General features: G+C 42.4%; 1 protein-coding gene across 4 annotated transcripts in view; it reads right to left on the reverse strand.

The window, feature by feature from the left end:
- Positions 1–23,303, reverse strand: part of TRMT12 (tRNA methyltransferase 12 homolog) — a 309,262-nt gene that overhangs the window by 207,762 nt on the left and 78,197 nt on the right. For all 4 annotated transcript variants that reach the window (XM_056540149.1, XM_056540150.1, XM_056540148.1 and 1 more), the window contains exons 3-5: positions 15,085–15,283; positions 14,855–15,005; positions 14,659–14,768 (exon numbers count right to left, since the gene is read on the reverse strand). In XM_056540149.1, the coding sequence (XP_056396124.1) occupies positions 14,659–14,768; positions 14,855–15,005; positions 15,085–15,283 (460 nt within the window). The remainder of the gene's footprint in view (positions 1–14,658; positions 14,769–14,854; positions 15,006–15,084; positions 15,284–23,303) is intronic.

The raw sequence follows: 23,303 nt of genomic DNA on the forward strand, positions 1-23,303 counted from the left end.
CGAAAATGACATGATCGTGGCACTTGCCACAGTAAAGCTGCACATTTCTGAACTGGTCTCTGAAAGACAACAGCAAAAGTCACACTGATTTGCAGTAAATATTCATTATGTTTTTGTGTGAAAATCATCTTTTCATGTTCTTTGTTCTTAATGGTTTTGTTCATTTTGTGCACCTATGTATAAATATATACTTCAATATATACCTCCTATGTTTTGAATTTGAAAAAATCATATTTTATTTTTCCAATTAAGAGGGGTTCGGTGAATGCACATATGAGTACTAATAGTATAAAAAGGGAGGCAGTCCTGCTAGGCTAAGTAAGAGTAAAAGATATATGGTCAAAAATTAGAAAAGAGAGAAAGAGAAAGCGAAAAAGTGTCTAAAATAGCATAAAATAATGACATTTATTTAGAAAATGATGTGAGGTCTGCGTCAGGGCCCTTGTCGCAGACTGGTCACTAGATAAAATGTTTACAATGGTATAAAATACTATACATCTAAAATATAAACAGTGATATTGCACTTCAACAATTGGACAATGACAATGAAAGTGGGGCAATGGGACAGTGCAAACAGTATCTGTTTAGTTATACTGTAAAGTCATATTATAGGAGCCGGGATTAATCCAGATGAAAGTGCATGGCAAAAAAGTTAATAATCCAATAGGGCAATTTTCAGTAGCTCTGGAGCCTCCCAGATTGGGGCCCACTATAAACGTTTTTAGGTGCAGAGATACAGGCGATGCCCCCTCTACCTCGACGGCACGGGGACTGAATGAAAGATGGCAATCGCTATACAGTTCAGGCACTTTGTGCCTCTTACCGTCTACAGTGTGCACGGTCAGATGTGTGCAGCTGTGCTTGCGATCCGGATGCACGTCCCTCTGTCCCGGCGGCACGGGAGAAATGTAGGAGGGGTGATGGGATCCGGTGCTGGGGGTCGGAGATGATGGCTGGGAAGCAGAGTGTAGCAGCGCTGTGAAGCCTAGCGATCGTAGCAGCGTATGGCAGCGCTGGAGGTATCCTCTCTAGCAGGTGAGAGGGTAGGTGAGGACCGGCAATGCGGTAATGATTGTCTCAGATGATGTGCAGGGTTGTCTTAACACTAGACGCGTTTCGGGGAGCTGCGTCCCCTTTTTCAATGGTGGAGCTTCAGGAAGACTGTATAAATAAATAAATGTCATTATTTTTTGCTATTTTAGACACGTTTTCTCTCTCTTCTTTCAAATTTTTGACCATATATCTTTTACTCTTACCTAGCCTAGCAGGACTGCCTCCCTTTTTATACTATTAGTACTCTTTTTTTGGCACATTGGTATGTGCAACGCAGTATCCTCGGTATAGGTTTTCCCTCTTTTTTACGTTGAGCTCCCACATTTATTGTATATTTTGAATGCGCATACGAAACTGGTGGGGTTCAGTACATCCAACAAGGTTAAGAACCACTGCTCTAAAGCATTTGCGGCACTTCCAGGTTGCGCCCCTCGCGATGAGCAGCGTTCCTGGATGAGGCTGCACTTACAGGACCTCTATCGTATGGGCCTGAATCATACATGCGCTGTCGGTTCTTGAATCTGACGTCATCTGCCAAGTTCGGCGGTATGTCTACCTGTGTTCATACTAGTAAGTACCGCAGATGGGCTGTATAATGCTAATTATTGTGCTATCCAATTGTTCGCTCTACTATACATATACTGACAAATACAAAGGAATGGGATGGAGTAATAAATTGATAAAAATATGACTTTATTGATAATTCATTACATATTAAACACAAGAAAAGACATCATAAAAAGGGAAAAACCAACTTGTGGTGGAAAAGAGGGCGTCACTCCAGAAGGTCCACAATGTAAACTATAGTATTAAATACATTTCATAAGTTGCACTACTGCTCATTCTATTGCACAATCCGATGGAGGGTATACATCAACAACTATAAGGTGCCTAGAGACAGTATACATACCAATAAATAGAATCAAGGTGCAAGTATAAGAGGGACCGCTGGAGAGATGCCACCCCAACGTACGTTTCGGGTTGTCCTTCGTCCCGGACCAGAGCGAACCCGTTGAGCCAAAAGAGCTTGCTAGAGGGAGAATGGTCTCTGAACCAGAAATATTTTAATCTATTGACACACAAGTGCGGTGTTCCACAAATAGCTATCAGATACAGATGGCTATCAGGGAAAATCAGAAGTTGATAAGATTTGGCTCTCAGGAAGCAAAACTGTCCAGACGTTCTAGATGCGTTTTCCTTACCATGGAACAAGAAGTTTCTGTACCTGTATCCTACGCTACCAGTCATTCCCAAAGTTTTGAGAATCTCCTTCAGTAATTCTTGTGACACCCTTTTGGCCTCGGAGGGCTTGGTTTCAAGTCATACTACAGTTGCCGAAGGAGATATACTGGAAATTACCTCCAGTTCTGGACTTGCTTCTACAAAAAGGATTCTTCCATCCACAGCCAGGCAGATTGCACTTAACAGCTTGGTTTCTGAAGGGGAAAGACTGAAGCAGCTTGGCCTGTCTGATGAAGTGGTAAAGATGTTACAGTCATCAAGAAATTCTTTCACTAATTGTACATATTCTAGGTTGTGGAGAAAATTTAAATCCTGACTTTCCCAGTCTGGCTTTCGGTTATCAGTGTCATATGGTCTTCGGTTTCTTCAAGCAGGTTACCACAAAGGGCTGAAGGCCAATACATTGAAGGTTCATATGACAGCTACTACTGCCTGAAGGTTCATATGACAGCTACTACTGCCATGACTGATGGCAGATTCTTGAATCAACCTCTCCTCACCAGATTTTTTTTAAGGCCTTTGAAGAAGTTAAGACCAGCTATTTGTGCGCCCGTGGCCTCCTGGGATTTGGCACTAGTGCTTAATGCACTTACTAAAGCTCCTTTTGAGCCAATTACTGAAATCGACCTTAAATGGCTGTATATGAAAGTGCTATTCCTTATTGCAGTAACATCTGCAAAAAAGAGTTTCAGAATTACAGGCACTGTCTTCGAAAGAAGCACACTTTAAAATATTGACGAATGGTGTGAAGCTAAGAACAATGCCTTCCTTTATTCCTAAGGTGCCTTCTTCTGCTAAGGTAAACAGAGTAAATCAGAATAAATCTGATTTCACATTCTAGATGTTAAAAGATCATTATGTTGTTATTTATCTCTGGTGCAGGATTGCCGTAAGGATGAAAATCTTTTGTATTAGTTTCTGGCATCAAAAAAGATTACAAAGCATCAAAAGACATGTTAGCCTGCTGGATACGTACGACCATTGTGGAAGCCTATACTAAGGAAGATCCTCCTCAACATTTAAAAGCACACTCTACTTCAACATCCTGTGCCGAAAGAGAACAAGTATCTTTATCTGAGATCTGCAATGCTGTTTCCTGGTCATAGTCATCCACCTTTGCCAGACACTACAGGTTGGATCTCCAGACCAAGAGCCCAGCCTTTAGAACAGGAGTATTCTCTGCTGTCTGCAAGTATTGACCCCTCCCTTTCTGTTCTATGTTATATCCCTTCTGTGCCGTCATAGGGATGATGAGGAAAGTGGGTATTTTACTTTTACGGTCTATTTTATTACATAGTGTGTTCTAGGATTGGGGTTCCTTTATAGTGCATCTGGGCTAGGCTCCAAATTAATTTATTCTAGATGGGCAGTCCTAGGGAGTGGTCAAAGGACCAGAAAACCCTTCTGTAAAGCTATTGAAAAAGAGGTAGATGAGTACCTCTAAACGCGTCTAGCCTCTATCACCTGTACTCCAGTATTGGCAAATCCGACTGGATCGCAAGAAATTTACTGGAGCACGCTTCCGGGGTTGTACGCATCCCGCCTGCCTGTGGACGTACCCCCAGCGAAAACCTTTTTCTGCCAACCAGGCTCCAGGACATTGCTGGTAGGAGGCACAAATCCCTGCCAAATCCACTCAAAACTTTCCCTCTTCCGGCGGGGTAGAGTGGTCCACATTTGAGGGGCCTCCAGCGCTGCAGAGTGCAGCCTGATGCACCCACAGGATTACAATTAAGAGACTATCTATATCCCACTCACCAATCTCTATCCCTGTGCCGCCATGGTAGAGTGGGAAACACACAAGGAAACACCAGCGCCGCAGAGCGCATAGATTTTAACCCCTTACCAACACGCTGCTGCATGCAGTATCCTGACCAGATACGAGCTATACAGAGACATTGCTACTCAGACTATTTGTAATCAACCATACAAGGCACGATCTCCGTGCATACATCTATAAGCGCTACAGACTATTTGCCACAATGGGATACCAGCACTTTTTTACTCTGTATATTATATGTCTATTTTATTTCATTGTATGAATATTTTATACATTCACTACCTTGCTTATCGTGGTGAGTCCGATGTAAGGGCCCTACAAAGGACACCACAAGCACCATCATTGTAATAAATTGTTTTAAATTAATTCACTGGATCTACATCATTTTTTACATATATTTTATATACACCCATTTATTGGTGACAAGCAAGCCCAGACTTGAGGAAAGTGTACCCCCACTTTATACATTGTTCGCAGGTTGTATGGGATACACAACCTTTTTCACATTAGTACTCGTCTGGCAGTAATACTGATGTCCCTATTGTCGGGTTGCAGCTACCTATACACGTTGTTAATATATGAGAGACTCATTACATGCAAAGCAAGATCGTTCAAGCTGTGATTTGTCAAAATTGTGATGATTATGGCTTACAGCTCATGAAAACCTCAAATCCACAATCTCAGAAAATCTGAAGTGTGTAAAGGTGCAATACTCCAGGCTTAAAGTGTCCAACTGTAATCAGCTAATTAAGCCATAACCCCTGCAAAGGGTTCCTAAGACTTTAAATGCTTTCTCAGTCTGATTCGGTAGCAATCACAATCATGGGAAAGACTGCCGACCTGACAGTTGTGCAGAAAACCACCAATGACACCCTTATAAGGAGGGAAAGCCTCAAAAGGTAATTGCAAACGAAGTAGGACGTTCCCAAAGTGCTGTATCAAAGCACATTAATAGAAGGTTATGTGGAAGGGAAGAGTGTGGAAGAAAAAAGGTGCACAAGCAGAAGGGATGACCACAGCCTGGATTGGATTGTTAGGAAAAGGCCATTAAATTGTGCTGGGGACTTTCACAAGGAGTGGACTGAGGCTGGAGTCAGTGCATCAAGAGCCACCACACACAGACGGATCCTCGACATGGGCTTCAAATGTCGTATTCCTCTTGTCAAGCTGCTCCTGAAGAACAAATCAATGTCAGAAGCATCTTACCTGGGCTAAAGAAAAACAGACCCGGTCAGTTGCCATGGGGTCCAAAGTCCTTTTTTCTGATAAGAGCATGTTTTGCATCTAATTTGGAAACCAAGGACCCAGAGTATGGAGGAAGAATGGAGAGGCACACACTGCAAGATGATTGAAGTCCAGGGTGAAGTTTCCACAGTCTGTGCTGATTTGGGGAGCCATATCATCTGCTGGTGTTGGTCCAAGGTGCTTTATTAAGTCCAGGGTCAACACATCCATCTACCAGGAGATTTTGGAGCACTTCATGCTTCCTTCTGCAGACGAGCTTTATGGGGATGCAGACTTCATTTTCCAGCAGGACTTAGCACCTGCCCACACTGCCAAAACACCAAAACATGGGATTACTGTGCTTGATTGGCCAGCAAACTCGTCTGACCTGAACCCCAGAGAGAATCTATGCGGTATTGCCAAGGGAAAGATGAAAGACATGAGACCAAACAATGCAGAACAGCTGAAGGCCGCTATTGAAGCATCCTGGTCTTCCATAACACCTCAGCAGTGCCACAGGCGGATAGCTTCCATGCCACACCGCATTGAGGCAGTAATTGCTGCAAAAGGGGATCAAACCAAGTACTGAGTATATATGCATGCTTAAACTTGTCCCATATTGTTCCATGTATAATCCTTGTATTCTTGATTGCATGTAATATTCTAAGTTTTTGAGATTGTGGATTTGGGGTTTTCATGAGTTGTAAGCCATAATCACAATTTTGATAAATCACGGCTTGAACTATCTTGCTTTGCATGTAATGAGTCTCTCTCATATATTAGTTTCACCTTTAAAGTTTCACCTTTAAAGTCGCATTACTGAAATAAATGTTTGCATGATATTCAAATTTTTCGAGTATCACCTGCATTTTAATGGCATATTTTTTTGCAAGAATTTTAGCAAATTAAGTGTACAAAATTAACACTAGTTTTTTCACAAATAATTCATTTATGGGACATATTTTTGTACATAGCTTCTGAGCGAGTAAATGTACTTCAAATTTTATTATGCTGTTTGTCTCATGTTCCGCAATAACCCTCCCTACACACGCCTTAATAATATTTGGTTGCTTGGCCACATGGTAGGACCCAGAAGGAGAGGAGAGCCATTTAGGTTGCATAGGATTCTAGCTGGTAAAACCATACCGCACCCCTGAAAGTAACCTTATTTTGGAAACTACACCTCTTAAACTATTCACTGAGACCAGTAGTTAGTCAGTGTGCAAAAATTTTAATTAGCCTTTTTCCCAAATGCATAATTTGTGGGACATATTTTTTTGTACACAGCTCCTGAAATAGAGGAAATGCACCCCATATTTTATTATGTGGTTTGTCACGTGTTAGGCATTATACCTCCCCCTTCCCTTAAGCCATAACCCAGAAGGAGTGGCATTTGGCTTTCAGGACTCCATACTCCCCCTCCAGAAGTGACCTCATGTGGACCACAAGATTTTTATCACAGCAAGAAATAAGTATTAGTTGGGCAAGGGACCATTCTGATTGGGTAGAAAGGAAGCGCAGATGTCTGTCTGTTCATGATTTAGAAATACAAGAAATAGTACATTCACTAAGACATTTTAAAATATGAAAGGTGTATAAATAGATAGGTTGCACTATCATGATTGATACTTTGTTATTGAGCCAGTGTAGCCAGTGATACTGTCTGCTGAGCTGGTGTATTCAAGTACCGTATATAACTTGTGATGCTGTGCAGCTGAGCTTGTGCATCCTTTTCATGGAAAACATTGAAAAGGAGCCCTCACACAGTACTGTATATGAATAAAATAAATTTAGAGCATAAAAAGGTAATGCAAAGCAATTTTTTGATTTTTCTTTTTTTGTTAAATAAAAACTACATAAGTTTGGTGTTGCTAATTGTAATGACAACACATTTTTCCTATATGATCACCCCACAATTTTTTGACTACACTACACTGGTTCTGCACTACACCATATAGAAAAACGAAGGGTGGCAGAAAATGTACCACAATAACATGACTATTAACCCCTTAAGGACCCAGCCCATGTTCACCTTAAGGACCCGGGCATTATTTGCACATCTGACCACTGTCACTTTAAGCATTAATAACTCTGGGAATGCTTTTACTTTTCATTCTGATTCCAAGAATGTTTTTTCGTGACATATTCTACTTTATATTAGTGGTAAATTTTCGTCGATATTTGCATCATTTCTTGGTGAAAAATTTCAAAATTTTTCGAAATTCTGAAACTCTCTGCTTATAAGGAAAATGGACATCCCAAATAAATTATATATTGATTCACATATACAATATGTCTAGTTTATGTTTGCATCATAAAGTTGACATGTTTTTACTTTTAGAAAAGGTAAAAGAAAAAAACAGGGATATGCGCCCCTAGTGAAGGATGTTTTAAAGGTGAGATGGAGACAGGTTAAATTGTTGCACTCACCGATTTGCGTTGTGCTGAGAGCACAACACCTTTGATAGCCTTAGATGAGATCTCAGGTCTGCAGCCACGGTCCTCTGGAGCAAAAGCGATGCCCCAGCAGTGTAAGTAACAAGAAAAAGCAAAGTTGGGCCGTTGATGGCGCTGGTCCTGATGGAAAGAAAGCTCTATAGACCCTTCTCAGTGTCTAAAACGTGGTTTATTAGCACAGAAAGCGACGCGTTTCTGGTCCGAACTGGACCCTTCGTTTGGCAACGTGCATCTTGCACGTTGCCAGACGAAGGGTCCAGTTCGGACCAGAAACTCGTTGCTTTCTGTGCTAATAAACCACGTTTTAGACACTGAGAAGGGTCTATAGAGCTTTCTTTCCATCAGGACCAGTGCCATCAATGGCCCAACTTTGCTTTTTCATGTTTTTACTTTTGGAAGACATCAGAGGGCTTCAAAGTTCAGCAGCAATTTTCCACAAACTTTTTAAAATCGGAATTTTTCAGGGACCAGTTCAGTTTTCAAGTGGATTTGAGGGGCCCATAAATGACCCAATTATAAAAACTGCTCCACTTAAAGTATTTAAAATGACATTCAGTTGGCGTGTTAAACCTTTAGGTGTTTCACAGGAATAGCAGCAAAGTGAAGGAGAAATCTCAAAATCTTCATTTTTTACACTTGCATGTTCTTGTAGACCCAGTTTTTGAATTTTTACAAGGGGTAAAATGAAATAAATCCCCCCATAATTGGACAATGGGATTTTGGAGAGGGAGTTTTTCTGAAATGGTTTTGGGGGGGGCATGTCCCATTTAGAAAGCCTCTATGGTGCCAGAACAGCAAAAATAAAAAATAAACCACATGGCATACTATTTTAGAAACTACAAGGGGAACTCAAGGAACCCAACAAGGGGTCCAGTGAGCCTTAACACCCCACAGATGTTTGACGACTTTTTGTTAAAGTTAAATGTTGGATGTGTAAATGAATATTTTTTTTTTCACTAAAATACTAGTTTTTCCCAAATGTCACATTTTTACAAGGGGTAACCCCATCTCTTCTGAGTATGGAAATACCAAATGTGTGAACGTCAAGTGCACTGTGGGCGTGCTACAATGCTCAGAAGAGGAGTCACATTTGGCTTTTGGAAAACAAATTTTGCTGAAATAGTTTTGGGGGGCATCTCACATTTGGAAACTACACCCCTCAAGGAACATAACAAGTAGTACAGTGAGCCCTAACAGCCCACAGGTGTTTGATAAATGTTCATTAAAGTGGGATGTGAAAAGGAAACATTTAATTTTTTACACTAAAATGCTGGGGTTACCCAAAATGTTACATTTTCACAAGTGGTAATAGGAGAAACTGTCACCGTAAATTTGTAAATACATTTCTTTGGAGTGAGGACATACCTCATATTAGGACGTCAACTGCTCTGCAAGTGCACACCAGCTCTCGGAAGAGCAGGAGAGCAGTCAGGGGCCTTGAGCATTTACAGAGCTACCTATGGAGCTAAAACAGCGGGACCCCCCTCAAGGAATGTTACATGGGGGACACTAAGTTAGTAGAGTGGGGTACAGTGGGCCTTCAAATGACAAAATAGGTTATGTTCCCAGAATGATGACCCAGAGCATAGCAAAAACTTAAAAAAAAATATGCCCACACCAAACCCTATGCTCTGAATCATTATTCTGGTAATGTGATGTGTGTGGCCGTCCCTAACCTGTTACCTCAGCTGTGAGGCAACATAAAAAAGTCCCCGATGCTAGTGACTCAGTGACCCATGACCCATTTTTAGAAAACAATACCCCCAGAGATCTTACCAGGTTTAATTTTTTTAATGAAACAGTTTTTTGGGCAATTTAGTGGTTTATGGGGCTAAAATTTGGAATGTACTCTGGACTTGGTACATTGGGGTCAAATTACGGGAAATTAAAATGAATAGGGAAAATGTAGTACTCCATGAAAGTGTGATACTTCCTGAAGCAGTTTTTAATGAAGAGGCCCAGATGATCGGGGCAAGTGTCACACTGAGTGGTGGTAATGTTAGAGAAAAAAAAGAAAGAAAAAAAGACAGGACACGTGCCCCTAGTGAAGTATTGTTAGACAGTAATGATCCAAGAAAAAGATAAGAATCCCACTCACCGTGTAGCGTTGCGCTGAAAGCACAATACCTCTGTTCACATGTAGAGTGGTCAATGGTCCTGCAGCTCGCAATCCTTCCGATCGCTGTCTTCAGCCATCGGTGATAAGTGCAAAAAAGTGGAAAAAAAAATGATATTTTCTGCGGCGCTGGACCAAGATGTTAAAAAGATACTAAGCTCTTGATATTAAAATAATGTAGCATTTATTTCATAGCACATACATGCGCTTCAAGACCGTAATGGGCCCTTCCTCAGGACAAGGTGCTACTGTAATGGTATGAGCACAAACAATATATACACACAGGGATAATTTACGCACAGGATTTCCTTCACAGGGAATTCGGGTATTCACAGAGCAGAGAGCTGTTAAGTAAATCACGTAGCTGTATAAAGTTCACAATGCAGAGATTGATCAATATGCGTGTCAAAAACAAGTTCAGTAGTTTGGGGCAGGGGTTAGCATACCCTTATAATAACCAGAAGTACAATATAGTACTACTATTTTGAAGAAAATAAAGGATATAACTACTGGAGGAGGGAACCTCCTCGTGTATTAAGTAAATTGACGTAAATGCCGACAGGTTCCAGTCAGGGCCGTTGTTATAAAACAGAGATGTAAATCTATAGTTCAGTAAGATCAGAATCAGCGGTGTGTTGTGACATAGAAATGCATTCTGCCCTGATGAGCCAGAGTTTATTTTGAAATAAAAATATTTTGAGAGAGCAATATGTAGTGGTGGCGGAAGACAAAAGTGGTGGGATTGTGTATGAGGCTAATGGTGGCATGCGCTTCTATTGGCGCTCATGGTTTCGGTTAATATGTGTCGATGTCAGCACTAACATTGTGCTGTCAGCGCCGACATCAGCATATAACTAAGGTAGCGAGGGGAAAAAGGGACAATGGTGTACAGGAGTTTATCTTATTGTAGACGGGAGCTATTTGATAGTAACGGAGGACAAAAGGGGCGGGGTAAAGGATATGGCCAACAAAAGTGTGTGCTCTCATTGGTACTAATATCTTCAGCCAATGCATGCCACTGTCAGCACTGACATTGTGCTGTCAGCGCCGACGGAAGCGCTATACTGTGGTAGCAGAGGGCAAAAGGGGCGGAGTTACAGTGTGACTCAATGTTGTGAGTGCTGCCGATATCCCCCAGCATCACTCACAACATTGACTCACACTGCAACTCCACCCCTTTTGCCCTCCGCTGAAGATATTAGTACCAATGAGAGTGCACACTTCTGTTGGCCATATCCTTACTCTGTCCCTTTTGTCCTCCTTTACTATCACATAGCGCCCCTCTACAATAAGATAAACTTCTGCACACCACTGTCCCTTCTGCCCCTAGCTACCTCCGTTATGCTGATGTTGGTGTTGACAGCACAATGTTACACAAACCCGCCCCTTTTGTCGCCCACCACCACTACATAGCGCTCTCTCAAAATATTTTTATTTCAAAATAAAACTCTGGCTCATCACTGTCCCACACTCAAGGGCAGAATGCATATCTATGCCACAACACACCGCTGATTCTTATCTTACTGAACTATAGATTTACATCTCTGTTTTATAACAACGCCCTGATTGGAACCTGTCGGCATTTACGTCAATTTACTTAATACATGAGGACATTCCCTCCTCCAGTAATTATATCCTTAATTTTCTTCAAAATAATAGTACTATATTGTACTTCTGGTTATTATAAGGGTATGCTAAAAACGGCCGCAAACTACTGAACTTGTTTTTGACACGCATATTGATCAATCTCTGCATTGTAAACTTTATACAGTTACATCATTTACTTAACAGCTCTCTGTGAATACCCTAATTCGCTGTGAAGGAAATCCTGTGTGTAAATTATCCGTGTGTATATATTGTTTGTGCTCATACCATTACAGCAGCACCTTATCCTGAGGAAGGGCCCATTATGGACTTGAAACGTGTTGTATTTGCTATGAAATAAATGCTATATTATTTTAATATTAAGAGCTTAGTCTTTTTTTAACGCCTTGGTCCAGCGCCGCAGAAAATATCAGTTTATTCCACTGAGTGGTAGTGTCCTTCCGTATCCCCCTCTTGTGACACCCTCTGCATTTTTTCTGGGATTATTCTTTCCGGTGTGGGGGACCTCGCCTGGAAAGTGCTGGAATGGGACGATCCTGGCACCTATAAATCCAGTTCCTTGGGAACTCCAGCCTGCTCTTTCCCGATCGTCAAAGATCAGGGCATTTAGGTCTTCTTCTCTGTGTTGCCAGCGTACTGGGTCTGTACTATAGAGTTGTGCATGGCAACCTGTACTAAATAGACTGCAACTTTATTTGTACCATACCCGTGTTTTCTGAATGGCGATATATGGCTTGAGGATTTGATCAGAGAGGTCAACTCCCCCATATACTGATTGTAGCCCAGAAAACAATCAGGCTTGAGGACCGTTGTTGTGGTACCTCGCACAGGGACAGGTGAGCTGCCCTTATCATGGATTGTGGACAGCATAAGGACATCCCTCTTATCCTTATACCTGACCAGCAACACGTTTTCATGGGTAAGGGCATGGGACTCACCCTTGGGCATAGGTGTCTGGAACAAATTTAGAGGGAGGCCTCTCTGGTTCTTCTGCACGGTCCCACAAGCGGACGTGGATCTGGTGGCTAGGGATGTGAACAGAGGGATGCTGGTATAAAAAGTTATCCAAGTAAAATATGGTAACCTTTATCCAGCAATGGGTGGACAAGGTGCAAACGATTTTGCCGCCAACACCCAGATGGGGGGGCATTCTGGGGGTCCAATACGGGAATCTCATCCCTCATATACCATACCACGCCCGCTTTGAGGGAATACTGGCAGAAGATGAGTCTCCCCTTAAAACTGATAAGAGACTCATCTACCGAGAGCTCCAAAAATTTGGCCCCAAAGTGGTCTATGACCGGCCTCACTTTGTAAAGCTGGTCATAGGCAGGATCACTTCAGGGGGGTGGGGGACATGCCGCATTATCAGTGTAATGCAGGCATTTCCAAATGCCCTTGAACCGCTTACGTGTCACGGCCATACTGTAAAGCAGGGTCTGGTATTGGAAGTCCCAACTTCAGTACTGCCTGACACGGGTTTTTTGGCTAGGCCCATATGCAGCAAAAGGCCCCAAAATGTCCTCATTTTGGCTGCATTGTTGGGAGTACTATTCATTGGACCTAGCCAAAACCTAATCAGGGTGGTGGGCAATGAACTGTTGGGGCGTTCAAGTTCGTTTTTCTTCACCATATGATTGACAAAGTTGTTACTGAAATAATAACTAAAAAATTGTCTATTTCAGTGTATCTGGCCGTGTCAATCTGGATTCCTGAGTCGCCAACAAACTCCGGAATCCGTGGCCGATATCCCTCTGGGGTCTCCAGACAGGTTCATCGGAAGGGAGCTCTGGTACACATGTCTGGGGGTCGGACTTCTATTACGAGCAGCATGGACGCTCGTACTAGTGTTGGCCACTGGGTCACTATCATTGGGGGGGGGGTAGCCTCGCAGAAAAGTAGGATCCTTCTTGTCCTCACTGGCAGATTCGGAGTCTGAGGCAAGTAAAGCGTATGCCTCCTGCACCGAAAATGCCCGGCAGGCCATCACCTTTTTTCTACAGTGGCGTTGGCAGTTGGGAGGGGATGTGTGTGTGTGTGTGGGGGGGGGGGGTGTAGTGTATGTGCTTGGTGTATACTATATATATATACACACACATATTATATATATATATATATATATATATATATATATATATTATAACGGTGTACGATTATAAATCACACACAGTTATAAAAAAATAAAAAAAGGGGGGGCTAGGCAAATGCAGCGCCCTGAAACCCTAATAGGGCCCGGGTTGCGCAGCTAAATCTACAGCGGACCCTAGAGGACCTATTAGGGGTAGGTGTTTTTTTTTCTTTACTCATTTTAACCTCCTACTTTTCCCTGTAGACTAAACTGTAAACTTGTCCCTGTCCGACCATTAGCAGCGCTCTTGTGACAGGATCGAAGAAGGTGATTGGCGGTGTATACTACACCGACGATCACATTCTAATTCCAGGTCATCGGGTCACACGTGACCCCTATGACCGGAATCGCCGCAGATCGCTGGTGTGAATTCACCAGCGATCGCCGACGTGGGCGTTGTCACAGGATGCCTGCTGAATGATTTCAGCAGGCATCCCGCTCTGGTTCCCACAGGCGTACAGGTACACCCTGGGTCCTTAAGTACCAGGCATCAGGGAGTACCTGTACGCCCTGGCCCCCTAAGTGGTTAATGGAAAAATATGAATATGCAACAAGGGTGAGAAAATAAATTATATCAGTGACCATAAAAGTTTGAACTTGATGACACATGACAGCAAACGTACAGATTTATGAAATTACCCAAAAAAATTCATTAACATGTGCAATTTTTTTTTAACACAATACAGTGCTTAAATAGGCACTGTCACTTTATAAAACTTTTAAAGTATCTTACAGACAGATTAAAAGTTTAGATCAGTTGAGGTCTGAGTGTTCACACTTAGTGAGTGACTGAGTGATCACTAGAACGAGCTGGGAGAAGTGCACACTAAGCACATTCTGTCCCAGCTCTGTGCCACACGACAGAAACAGACTTCCAATATAAAGTTATGGGACCATTGCATCTACATAGAGCCAGGAGAGAAGCTGAGTTCGCTCTAGCGATTGATTGGGGTTCAGACCTGGACAGATCAAAACATTTTACATGTCAAGATTTTTTTTTTTTCAGTGACAGGTACACTTTGAAAAAACATTTTTTTTTAAAGCATGCTATACCTGCATATAGGTCAACGATGATCTCTTCGGAACACCTAAAATTTGCCACTCTTTGTTTTTCTACTATGTTTCCAGCTGAGAACATGCACTTTGTGAAATCAAAAGTGTATCTGCAGACAGATGCAAAGATTATGAGACAACAAAAGGTAAATGAGACAAATGTTTTAATTAAATTAAAATTTTCCACAATACTTACCGAATACCATTGTCCACATGTTCTACCCAACTATTGTCCCCAAGTAGCAAAGTCACACTGGGGGATCTCATGCCATCATTCAGCACACGACCCTGTTTAGCTAGGCGTTTAACCCCAAGAGAGCATGCTACAATGAACCAAAGTTCATCACCTAGAGAGAGATTAGTATTAGTCTATTTCTGATTTCTAAATGGAAATTTTTATACATATTACAAGTTGTTGTTACATACCCAGTTGCTTCCATGTTGGGTTACAAAAGCAGTTTTCACTGAAAATAACTAAGTCACCATGTTGCTGCCAAGAGCGAGGAAGGTCACATTCCAGATTTTGGGTCCAATTTACTCCATGGCTTTCTAACAGGTTATATAGTTCCATGCGTAATTTCTGTGCTGGTGAATGAACTTGACTTTTTTTGGAGAGTACAGGATTCTGGAATATAGGCAACATACAAAAGCAGTGTACAGTACTTTGAATCAAACATGAATTTGGAAAGCAGTGTTTAAGTTTCTATTAGAGGCTGTTCACATAATAGTTTTGCTATCCATCAAGCATATATATATATATATTTTTTTACTTTCTTTTTGTTCAGTTGAAATATGAGCATCAACCATTTATTAACATGGAATTTAAGAAAGTTAGAGGGCTGCATTACATGCCATCTACCTACTATTGTGTCTACTTGAAACATAAGACACAGATTAAAATAATAATAATAAATCAGGCATCTGGGGCCCCCCGCGATCTCCCATACGGGGCCCCGGCTCGCTGGCCAGAGAGCACGTGCCGACCGCCGCATGAAGGGGTGGCTGACACGCCCCCTCAATACAGCACTACGACAGAGCCTGAGATTGCCGAAGGCAGCGCTCAGACTCAGCCACAGTGCTGAATTGAGGTGGTGTGTCGGCCGCCAATTCGTGCGGTGGTCGATACGCGCTCTCTGGTCAGCAAGCTGGGGCCCCGTACGGGAGATCGCGGAGTGCCACAGAGGCCTGATTTATTTATTTTTTAACATCTGTGTCTTATGTTTCAAGTAGACACAATATTAGGTAGGTGGCAGACAATAGTGGGTAGCTGTCAGACCCCCCGCAATCTGAAACTTATCCCCTATCCGATGGCTGCCCGGGCTTGCTGGGAGTTGTAGTTTTGAAACATCTGGAGGTCCGCAGGTTGAAGACCACTGTCAGACATTGACAAGCGGTGATGATGAAGGGGGGGGGGGTGATGGCAAGGGGATGACAGGCAGTGATGATGAAGGGGGGGTGGTATGATGACAGGCGGTGATGATGAAGGGGGGGGATGACGACAGGTGATGATGATGAAGGGGGGATGATGGCGAGGGTGTTAATGACTGGGGTCTGGATGATGACAGGGGGGGATGATATATTTCCCACCCTAGACTTATAGTCGAGTCAATAACTTTTCCTGGGATTTTGGGGTGAAATTAGTGGCCTCGGCTTATATTTGGGTCGGCTTATACTCGAGTATATACGGTATGTGATATTTTAAAAAAACACTTACCGGGTATAATTTGTTTACTGGAAACACATTTAGTGAAGGAAACCTCACACCAAATAAAATAAAAATAATTATACATATATATATTGTCATGTATCAAAAGAGGCATGGACTCAAGGGACAGGGACATAATACTCCCCCTTTATAAAGCATTGGTACGGCCTCACCTGGAATATGCTGTTCAGTTTTGGTCACCTGTCCATAAAAGGGACACTGCGGAGTTGGAAAGGGTGCAGAGACGCGCGACTAAACTAATATGGGGCATGGAACATCTTAGCTATGAGGAGCGATTAAAGGAGTTACAATTGTTTAGTCTTGAGAAGAGACGTTTAAGGGGGGATATGATAAACGTATATAAGTATATTAATGGCCCATACAAAAAATATGGAGAAAAACTGTTCCAGGTTAAACCCCCCCAAAGGACGAGGGGGCACTCCCTCCGTCTGGAGAAAAAAAAGTTTAGTCTCAAGGGGCGACACGCCTTCTTTACCGTGAGGACTGTGAATTTATGGAACGGTCTACCTCAGGAACTGGTCACAGCAGGAACAATTAACAGCTTTAAAACAGGATTAGATACATTCCTGGAACAAAATAAGATTAATGCTTATGAAGAAATATAAAATCTCATCCCTTCCCCAATATCGCGCCACACCCCTACCCCTTAATTCCCTGGTTGAACTTGATGGACATATGTCTTTTTTCGACCGTACTAACTATGTAACTATGTAACTATGTAATATATATATTTTTTTTTTTTTCACATTATTACCACTCCTTTTTATGTTCAAGAGGGATCACAGTGATGATACACAGAAAGGTTAAATGGGAAGATTTATTATATTACTAGCTGTATATTACTATGCTGTAACCTATATTTCCCATTGACTTGTATGGGACTTTAAACATAAACCCCGCCCCTGGCAAATGGGGGTGAGTAAGGGTTAAATTACCTATCCTATGTCTGTTGTTGACATATAAGTAACATGTGTGCCAGGTTTCATGTTAATATCTTTAGCCGTTTGGACGTGATGTTGGAACATACACACACACACACGTTGAGTTTTATATATATATATATATATACATATACATATTATATATATATATATATATATATATATATATATATATATATATATATATATATATATATATATATATATATATATATATATATATGGGAAATTGGAGAAATTAAATATACACTTTGGTATTTGTTTATATACCTCCGCCGTACACATCCAATGTTCTTAAAACTGAACTTAGAATCTGGCAAGGGAAGAGGGACTGTCCCCTGTTTATCCAAGGAAATATAAATTGCGTGATACACGAGAACATTGATAGGCTGAGGAGGGTAAATGTAAAAGAGAGTTTTGGTCAAACTCCTTTGAATAAATTCTGTGATGAAGCAGGTCTGATGTGGAGAGCTCGTAATCCGGGGAAAAATATATTTTCATGTTGGAATAGAACAAGTAAGACTGTGTCGCATATAGATTTAGGTCTTGGTGATGAGCGAGGGAGTGTAAAGGTAAAAAATAAATTATTACACAATGTATTTCTGATCACCAAGCATCAGGATTGACACAGGTATGGAAAATTCAGCAGTTAATAGAATTTTTTGACAGGAATTGGGAAATCTCCTCAGATCAAATAGTATGGGAAACCGCAAAAGGGGGGAAATATAGTCATCATGGGGGACTTGTATCAAAGATTTTACCCCTGTTTTGTGTGAATTTTTATGCGCATAATTTTGCGCAAGCCCTTTTTTTGTGCATTTTTTTCCGCACATTTTGGTAGAGCATGTCATCCAAATGTGGCCGAAACAGGGTACCTTGGAGTGACATCTATAGTACACATGGATTTATTACCTGCGTACTTTTCCTTCGCGCCAAAAATTTTGACGCAAGTGCGTCTTTTTCCCCGCAAATATAAGCCAACTTTAACTGCACGTAGCAATCCTTTCTATTTCTGAAGGAAAGTTGTACTAAGGAACCACCAGAATGTTTTAACTTTCCTATCTCAATTCCTCATTTGGTTTGCTTTATATTGCTTTTTACTCCTTGGTTATTCCAAAGCACTTTTAAAATAATTTGCATATAGAATATTTGTTTCCAGTTCAGTTATTCACTAGATCACTTGTATATTGGTATTGTTATTTTATGATCCAACAATTTAATACATTTACATAGGAAATGTTTGATAGCTTACTTATCATTGAACAAGCTCCATCACATTAAAATAGCTTTGTAATCCACTTAACACTGTAGATCATTCTCCTTTTATTTTTAAAATGTACTGCATTCCGTTATACTTTTCCCCAGCGCCCGGTAAGATGGTGGCTATCACTGATAGCCAGCCATCTTACCATGTGACCGGGGGGGGGGAGAGAAACCGACGTTACTATCCGAAAGGCTCAGGGACCAGTGACAGGGTTTAATAGGGACTACATAGGCTCACTGGGCCCCTGCTTATTCTGTGGGGCAAATTACCCTTTGACTCACAGTGTACTTCCTTATCCACCGGGCGGTTAGGGTTAATATTTCTCCGCTTACCTCCTCGCAAGACTAGCGAGGTTGGGTTGACGTCCTCCTGCTTCGGCGTTGGTATGGAGATGGCGTCTGGGCGGAGTCTCCACCCACAGCCCCGGAAGCGGATAAGGCGTCAGACGCCGTCCGCTCAGGAGACATGTGTGAGCAGCTGGCTAACAGTTCGGCTCCCCGCCACTGCGGGTAACGCATGTCCCTGGAGCTTTCTATTCGCATTTAGGACGCCGCAACCGTGAGTGTTGTTCCTTTTGTTTACAGGCATGTACACCGTGACTTAGGAGATAGCCAGAACAAACGGCATTTTCTTTCCTTTTATCACAGGTGTCGCACTATGCCTCTGATAGAACCGTGAGTGCATGCATATATTTGTTACAGGCACCGTGCAGCCAGGACATGGCATACTGAACGGTATTTTTCTTTATGTGTTTATTTGCAGGTGGACCCGGTCTATTGGGTTAAGGAAGTACTCCATCTTTTGAGCCCCAATGCTTGGTGGCTCATATACTTTTATTGTTTACTATTGTGAGATATGTACCACTTGTTTAGCCCCTGAGGAGGTCACATGTTACAGTGCCGAAATGCGTAGGGCATTGTGTTTTTTTTTTAACATAGATAGCCGTGGACTGGCATCTATGTACTGTTGTGTACATTATCTATATATTGTGGGAGCTATCTCCCCATCTGTTAAATTTTAGCAGATAATATCTGGCATTCATATGGTTTGTGCACTTTTCATCTGAGTGCTACAAACAACATTATTGCATCACATGCATTATTTCTCTTAAAGGGTACCTCTCATCAAAAAAACTTTTGATATATTATAGATTAATGTATGCAGAATAACTTTACAATTGCATGTTATTAAAAATATGCTTCTTTCTATTGAATTTTCCACTTTGAAGAAATGACCACTAGGAGTCTCCCTACCAGTCCTGGCAGCAAGCAATTCAGACTCATGCTGGAGTCCTAAACACTACGAGCTGCCAGTCTGCTTTGTTCACAAAGGAGAACACTCAGAGCTGCCAGCCTGCTTTAATCACAGTCTGTTTGGCTGTGAACAAAGCAGGCTGGCAGCTCTGAGTGTTTAGGACTCCAGCATGAGTCTGAAATGCTTGCTGCCAGGACTGATCGGGAAAAATACTATAGAAAGAAGCATATTTTTCATTAACATGCTATTGGAAAGTTATTCAACATTCATTAATCTAAAATATATCAAAAGTTTATTTGATGAGAGGTACCATTTAAAGGAGTACTCCGGTGCACACTTTTTTCATGTTATCCCATCCGGGCTGCAAAATAAAAGGAAACACACTATCTCACCTGCCAACGAGCCCCCGGAGCTCCGGTACCGGTGTTCGATCCCCGTGTTGTATTCTTCTTACTTCCGGTTAGCCCGGCACGTCACACGGAGCTTCAGCCTATCACTGGCCGAGGCGGGACATTGCTGCGGCCAGTGATAGGCTGAAGCTCCGTGTGACGTGCCGGGCTAACCGGAAGAAGAATACAGCCCGGGGACCGAATAACTGTACCGGAGCTCCGGGGGCTCGTTGGCAGGTGAGATAAAGTGTGTTTTCTTTTATTTTGCAGCCCATACGGGATAACATGAAAAAAGTGTGCACCGGAGTACTCCTTTAATATTAATTATTAAAAGCTAAGTTTTATATGCACCTCCCCCCCCCCCCCCCCCTCTTTACTATATTCAGTTTGGGAGATCACATATACGGGTTAGTAGATACCCCTACAAATCTATTACTTATATAGAGAAATAATGTATGCAATTGAAAAAAAGAAGAAAGAATTTAGTAAGATAGAAAAATACCTAATGGAAGAAGTAAACAAAGCAGTAAGCAGATTTCTATTTGATTGCTCGAATTAAAATAAAAAGGAATGGAGTGATAAACAAGGAAAATTAGAGATATATTTAAATGAGAAAAGTAAGAAAAAGCTTGCTTTCAGGGTCAACAAAGGTTTATTGAAACAGGGAAACATAAAAGATTAAAGTCCCTAATTAACAATCAACAAGGGAGTAGAACTATTCAAGCTTTTAAATATAGGAAAGGAGATATACAGAATAAGGCTGAGGATATAATTCAGGAATTTAAAAAATATTTTGAGTTATTATATAGGTCAGAGTCAGAATTAAGTCGGGAGGAGATTAAAAAAAATAAATAAATAAATAAATAGTTGGGGGAAATAGAATTGCCTAGAGTCTCAGAGGAAGAATTGGAAGAATAAATAGACCATTAACGGTTAATGAGCTATATCAAGCTCTAAAGACAATAAAGGGAAACAAGTCCCCAGGAAGAGACAGGTTCTCCTTTGAAATCAATCTCAGATATGGGGATATTCTTCTGCCAGCTTTGGTAAGAGTTGTATAAAGATCCCTGAAAAAAGGAGAACTGCCAGGGCCGATAAAGGAGGCCAATATAATACTACTGTTAAAACCAGATAAGAATAAAGAAGAAATATTTTTTTAACAATGATTTTGGCCTGTATGATTCTGATATTAAAATTGTAGCTAAGGCTTTGGCCAAAAGAATGGAAAATAGTCCCAGGATAAGTAAGAACCAGTGCGGGCTTATACCCGGAAGGACAACTAAACATACCGTATTTTTCGCCATATAAGATGCACTTTTTCTTCCCCAAAACTGGGGAGGAAAAGTTGGTGCGTCTAATACACGCCTATCGCGGCGGTCCCTGTGGCCATCAGCGGCCGGGATCCGTGGCTAATACAGGACATCACTGATTGCAGTGATGCCCTGTATTAACCCTTCAGACGCGGCGATCAAAGCTGACCGCCACGTCTGAAGGGAAAGTGCCCAGTTGGGCTGTTCACCGCAGCGCCCCGAACAGCTTACAGGACCTTACCTGCCTCGGTGTCTGCTCCGGGATCCCCTGCTTGGCCGGCACTCTCCGACGTCATCACGTCGTCGCGCACGCCGTCCCGTCATCCAATAGAAGCGGCGTGCGTAGCGATGTGATGACGGAGAGCGTGGATCCTGGGGAAGAAAACGTCCCGAGAGTCGGGGACACCACGGGGACCCCCTGACAGCGATGGAGCGACATCCAGGGCAGCGGTGACGGGTCCGGAGTGGCGGGGACACGTGAGTACTACCTCCTATCCAGTGGTCTTCAACCTGCGGACCTCCAGATGTTGCAAAACTACAACTCCCAGCATGCCCGGACAGCCAATGGCTGTCCGGACATGCTGGGAGTTGTAGTTTTGCAACATCTGGAGGTCCGCAGGTTGAAGACCACTGTTGGATTCAGAATCTTTATTTTTTTAGATTTTGCATCTATAAATTGGGTGAGTCTTATACGCCGATGCGCCTTATAGGGCGAAAAATACGGTAGTATTTATAGAGTACTCACAAATATAAAGTTGAGTGAGAGGAGGGGGTCCCACTGCATCCTGTCTTTAGATGCGGTAAAAGCATTTGACAGGGGGGGGGGGGGGGGAGTGGGATTTCCACTGGAAGCTGTTGGGAAAGTATTGTCTTTGAAGGCATTTGATTAAGATAATTACACTGCTCTATTCGGAGGTCATGGTCAAGATATGCATAGATGGTAAGAACTCGAAAGGATTTATCAGGAAGGGATGTCCCCTCTCTCCCCTGCTATTTGCAATGGTCATAGAACCATTGACAATTAATATAAGAAATGATCCATTAATTAACAGGATTTGGAGCGGGGAGAGAGGGGACAAGATTATAATGTATGCAGATGACATCTTGCTATTTTTGGAGGACCCTAAAAAAATCTCAGAGTAATAGAAATAATAATTATGGGAAATTTTCTGGGCTAGCGGTTAATTGGTTGAAATAGGTTATTAAGGGAATAGAAGGAGTCGGCACTCGAGTCTCAGGTGGTGCACGCAGACCAAAAGACTAGATCAGATGATATGAATGAAGTCTCCGCACTCACAGATAATCTTGCAAAATCTTGAAGTGTTTATTCACATAAACGGTATACCGTATTTATCGGCGTATAACACGCACTTTTTAGGCTAAAATTTTTAGCCTAAAGTGTATGTGCGTGTTATACGCCGATACACCCCCAGGAAAGGCAGGGGGAGAGAGGCCGTCGCTGCCCGCTTCTCTCCCCCTGCCATCCCTGGGGTCTAGAGCGCTGTTGCCGGCCCTTCTCTCCCCCTGGCTATCGGCGCCGCTGCCCATTCTGTCCCTCTATTGGTGCTGGCGCCCCACTGCCGGTGCCGATAGCCAGGGGGAGAGAAGCGGCGCCGACAGCCAGGGGGAGAGAAGGGGCAGCGGCACCCATTGCCGGCGCCGCTGCCCCCCCCATCCCCGGTGGCATAATTACCTGGGTCGGGTCCGCGCTGCTGCAGGCCTCCGATGTGCGTCCCCTGCGTCGTTGCTATGCACGGCGCA

The sequence above is a fragment of the Hyla sarda genome, chromosome 9, assembly GCF_029499605.1.
Source record: "Hyla sarda isolate aHylSar1 chromosome 9, aHylSar1.hap1, whole genome shotgun sequence".
NCBI lineage: Eukaryota > Metazoa > Chordata > Amphibia > Anura > Hylidae > Hyla > Hyla sarda.